Source organism: Aptenodytes forsteri, unplaced genomic scaffold (assembly GCF_000699145.1).
Source record: "Aptenodytes forsteri isolate BGI_AS27 unplaced genomic scaffold, ASM69914v1 Scaffold257, whole genome shotgun sequence".
Lineage (NCBI taxonomy): Eukaryota > Metazoa > Chordata > Aves > Sphenisciformes > Spheniscidae > Aptenodytes > Aptenodytes forsteri.
In genome coordinates this window covers 9,752,542-9,757,321 of record NW_008795194.1, presented here as the reverse complement: position 1 = coordinate 9,757,321, position 4,780 = coordinate 9,752,542, and the positions used below count along the sequence as shown (strand labels likewise).

General features: G+C 45.9%; 1 protein-coding gene across 1 annotated transcript in view; it reads left to right on the top strand.

Moving 5' to 3' along the window:
- Nucleotides 1-3,816: 3,816 nt before the first annotated feature.
- Nucleotides 3,817-4,780, top strand: part of GTPBP4 (GTP binding protein 4) — a 14,077-nt gene continuing 13,113 nt past the window's right edge. The window contains exon 1 of the mRNA XM_009278692.2: nucleotides 3,817-3,855. Within this exon, the coding sequence (XP_009276967.1) occupies nucleotides 3,817-3,855 (39 nt within the window). The remainder of the gene's footprint in view (nucleotides 3,856-4,780) is intronic.

Genomic DNA, 4,780 nt, shown 5'->3' with positions numbered 1-4,780 from the left:
CAGAGGAATTACCTATTCCTTAAACATGACGAAACTCTGCCAGCCCTAAGACTGAGCATCCATATTCAGAAAGATTAGCAATGCAACTCTTTCTTGACCATAATAATCACCAGACTTCAGATGGGTCCCAAGGAGTTTGTTTTAATGTCAGGAATGTATGGTGTAGTAAGTGCCAGTAAGTGATCTGCTGAGGCTCTCCGCTCCTTCAGTTTGGCTGTTGACTCCTCAGGGAAGGTGGGTGAGACAAGATGTTTCAGAAGCTCCTCTTGGGGCTCTTTAAGGTTTTTAGAGGATTCTCACAGCCTGTGTTCTTGGTCGAATGCCTGCAGAGGACCGGGCACAGGAGAAGGCAGCTCTTCATAAGCCCTTCCCTGCCTGTGTGACTCTGACCTGACCCTGGCAGCACGAATGTGTCCCTGCTTACCCTGATGCTGAGGGTGAGGGGCTCCTTCTGCAAGGCCACCCCCCCAGACTCCAGCAGGGGCAGCTGCCGGGCACAGAGTGAATCCTTCATTTGCCATCGCCAGCAAATCACGTAACAAAAGGACATACTCCCCCTTCTCTATTTCGGTTGAGCCGTCTCCTTCCTCAAACAACCGTAAAGAAGAGCAGGTGGGAAAGACGTAACACAGTATGTCTTTATTATACTTCCTTTAACAACTTGAAAGTTTTCCCAGGATTACACGTAACTACAACTATTAACATGCATATATTGCATTCCTGAGAGTGTTCCTAAGCGTGTCTCAGCCATGTTACCAAGACAGATTAGAAGGCATTACTCATCTGTAGCAGTATTGTTGCTCTCCAAAGCTCTTTGATCCATGGCTGTGCATGCCCTTTGTAATGATAATTTAGTAAGAGAGTCTGATACTTAGTAATTCAATTTTGGAACTTCCCGTTATCTGCCTTCTGTGTGCTGATAGGAAATGGCACCGTTTCAAAATAAAATCATGCTCTTGATATTTCAGATACTGCAGATATGTGGAGGCACTATTGCCTCTTTATAGCTTTATTTTCTGTATTTAATTAATGCAATACTACTGGGTTGGCAGTTCAGAGATTGATGTTCTTTGATAAAGTCCGGAGCAGTTGCTAGAGTTTCCGTAACCGCCATGCACCAATGCCCCTTGGCCCTGACCTTTTGCATCCAACCTATAGAGCAAGAGGTTAGGGAAGCTGTCAGGTCTGTTCAGGCCCGTGTCTCTTCATTGTGATGACCAGAATGGGACTGCCTATTTTTCTGCAACTTGACTACTGACGTGGAGCAGCTTTTTAATCCCAAGAAACCAAACTGAAGCAAAATTGCCTTCAGAAACAATATTTTCTGACCAGCCTGTTAGTTGGACTTAAGCTGCTGAAATCAAAAGGTGAGAGGGACCGTATATTGCTGCCAGACCAACAGGTTATCAAATAAATCCCCCTCAAAAGCATTTTCTGTTAAGGAAACACAAGGCCGAGCTTTTCACTTAGGCAAGGTTCATGGTGTGCGGTGTTTGCTTGATAAATTAGCTTTAAGACTTTAGCACATATATACATAAGGACTGATAGTGAAAACAGCTTTACAATAGCAGATTGTTGAAACGGCAGACCATCTTGATTTAGACGTTAGCTGAATTTGGATGAGATTCTACAGAATGAATGTACTTACAGATGGAAGAATCCTACATGAACAGGTCTTTTCATTTTGTGGGACTAGGCGGCAACGATTTTGTCTACCTAATTGAAATACACCAATTTGCTAAGTATGTCCAACTCCATCAACCCTTGCGCAAATCAGATTCAGACTGGATACTCCAAATCTGAAGCTAGTTTTGGAATTTTCAGCTAACACTTTAGAGAAACTACGGCTATTAAGCCAATGCCATATCTAGGCACAATACAAATGCCACACGTATCCTGCAGAAGCATTTGTTACAGAGGAATGCTTGGGTGGCTCCCTGGGCGATGTCCATTCTCGTGCCCATTTCCCCGAGCGCCTCTCTGGATGATCAGCACAGCACATGGTCTGAGTCTTGCTGGGTGCCATTAGTTGCTCTTGTACAAGGCACAAGAGCAATTTTGTGTTGTTTTTAATTTCAAAGTGCTATGAGTTATAGCCTACTGGAGTGGTGTTTTTAAAACATGAAATGGAGAGTGTTACATGCCTGGAGTTTGTCAGAAATATGAATGAGGATGTCTGAGTGCAGAAAGCCAGCTGGGATAAGGAACGGTGTGGACCAAAAGAAACATAACTTGACATGGCTCCTGCAATAAGTCTCCAGACGACACAACGCCCAGAACAGTACCCAAATTTTGTCTTGGAAGGAACTAGTTCTCTTGAAAACTGCTCGAGAAAGTAGTAATGTACATGCAGTGTGAGACCAGGGGCCCCAGGGTCCAGCTACCGGATAATCTGAGTGTCAAGGGTCAGTTACATGGAGGGGTGCACAGGCCATGTCTGCATGTGAGAGTTTTGAGTACAAGCAACGGGCGTGGGGCTGTGGGGCTCAGAGGCTCATACCTAAAAGTGCCAGAGACTTGGGGGGGCCTGAGGATGCTGGTCCCAGCTGCTGGGCAGTCTGAGCATCCCAGACCAGCTACTGGAGGGATCTTTCCAGAAACTGGGGAGGTGTGGGAATATGCTCAAAGAGCTCCTTCTGCTTTATAAAACAATGTTTTTGCAGGCAAAACACAACATAAATAAAATGTGAAGTCAAATCTCACTGCTCAAGAACACTTCAAGAAAGCACACCGAAGTGGTCATAGCAAAATGTTTATGAAGCAGCATGCCCCTTCAAAATAGGGCAGCTGCAGCACCATCGAGAGACTATAGAAACAGAGGTGGCTCTAACAGCATGTTTATGATTGAATAGTGCTCATACAGTCATTACTGAAATTAATTTCTGGAAAGGATTAACTACTGGTTTGCTGATTAAATGAATTCTTACTTTTCAAATACCTTACAAATTTCCAGTGCATCGGACAGCTGTGCAGAGCATTTCAGCAAAATTGGGAGCGCAATGCAATAAAGGAAATGTGGAAGGAGTTACGCGTTTTAAATTTCTAGTACTGTAGAGAAATGTGCAATGACAGAGTAATAAATGACTAAATTCTCTCAAGTGGAAAATGCCACTTTGTGTGGAGAGAGAGAAAAAAAAGTGTGGAAGCCAAGGGAATTCTTTAATCTAACTTGCCTTCCAAAGTGTATCAGGTAATTTGTAATTTATTTAAAACTGATGTATTTCAGTGCATGCCCACTTACTATTAGTGTCAAGTAGAAAACAGGGATAGACATGCAGACTGCAGTACATGCCTGCATTCGGGTGTCTTTCAAGTTTATGTCTTAGGTCTCTGTTTGGATCTCATGTTTGCCGGAAATATGCGAAAAAGAACAGAGCACAGGGTACAGTCAAGATCATAAACTGCTCCAGAATTCACTCAAGCTTTGCCTTTATCTGAAAGGATTTACAATTTAGTATGAGACAAGCCAACTAAGGTTACTATTATCTCATGTTTGCCGGAAATATGCGAAAAAGAACAGAGCACAGGGTACAGTCAAGATCATACTGCTCCAGAATTCACTCAAGCTTTGCCTTTATCTGAAAGGATTTACAATTTAGTATGAGACAAGCCAACTAAGGTTACTATTTAAAAAAGAAAAAAAAGGGAAAAAAAAGAAAGAAAAAGGGAAGTAAAGAGTGTGTGTGTTTGGGGCAGGAATCCAGTAGCCTGACAGAGGCGAGGTTCCTGTGGCTCCACGGCCCCAGGCCCAGCTGGGAGGAAGACCGAGTGCATACCCCCAGTGTACGCACACAGAGTACAGATATGCTTGTGCACATGGCCAGCCACACAGACCCTCGACACTCGGACTATCCAGTAGCTGGCCCCTGGAGCCCCTGGTCTCCCAGCTGCATACATACACACACACGTATATATGCATAGATACATACACTGACATACACTACGCACGGGCCGCAGTCCCTCCAGTTCCCGGCACCCCAGACACATGGCTCCTGTGAACCTTTGCCCCTTTTCCTGTGACAGGCACTTGGCTCCATACACACACGCACAGAATAGACAGCCCCCTCACCAGGAAAATGGTTATAAATGGAGTTTAATAAAGCAGGACAGACAATGGTGATTGGGTGTGCAGGCCATGGTCAGACAAGTGTACTGACCAGCCTGTTGATGTGCTACAGGCCTCTTTTATCCCCTCTTCTCTCCATTTTCCCACATCTCCTCCCTTATCCACCTTGATCCACCTTTTCCCAGCTCTGGTCTTTTCTCTAAACATCCCATGTGTCTTGTACAATCCCAAGATGCTCTTCCCAGCATCCCATAGGGAGTCTGGCACCCCTGCAGGCAGTAACACCCCCAGTCTGCAGGGTGATCCAGAGAGCTGCTCCTGTTGACCCGTCTGGTGAGTGGCACTTCTGGGCCCACAGGGCTGGTGGCTCGCTGTGACGGTCTGGGGAGGAGCTGGGGCAGGGGACCCTTGGCACTTATCAGGTTATTGGGGTCCCTTCCCCCATCATTGTTCTCCACTCCTTTGTGCTAATGGAAATTAGCCTTTAATCACAAAACCGAACAGGACGAGGATGTATTTTGCCTTCACGGTCCTACAGGGCACAGAACATGACTGATCTAAACCATACCAACAGGCCGTTGCTTGAAGCCCTGCTCACAGTTTGGTCTTTCTCCGGCAAGACCCAAACTTGATCCAGTGTGTTGCTCCCCACAGCAGGGCCCTCCGGAGCCCCCCGAGACCCGCCCGGGCCCCAGCGGCCCCACCACTCCGGGG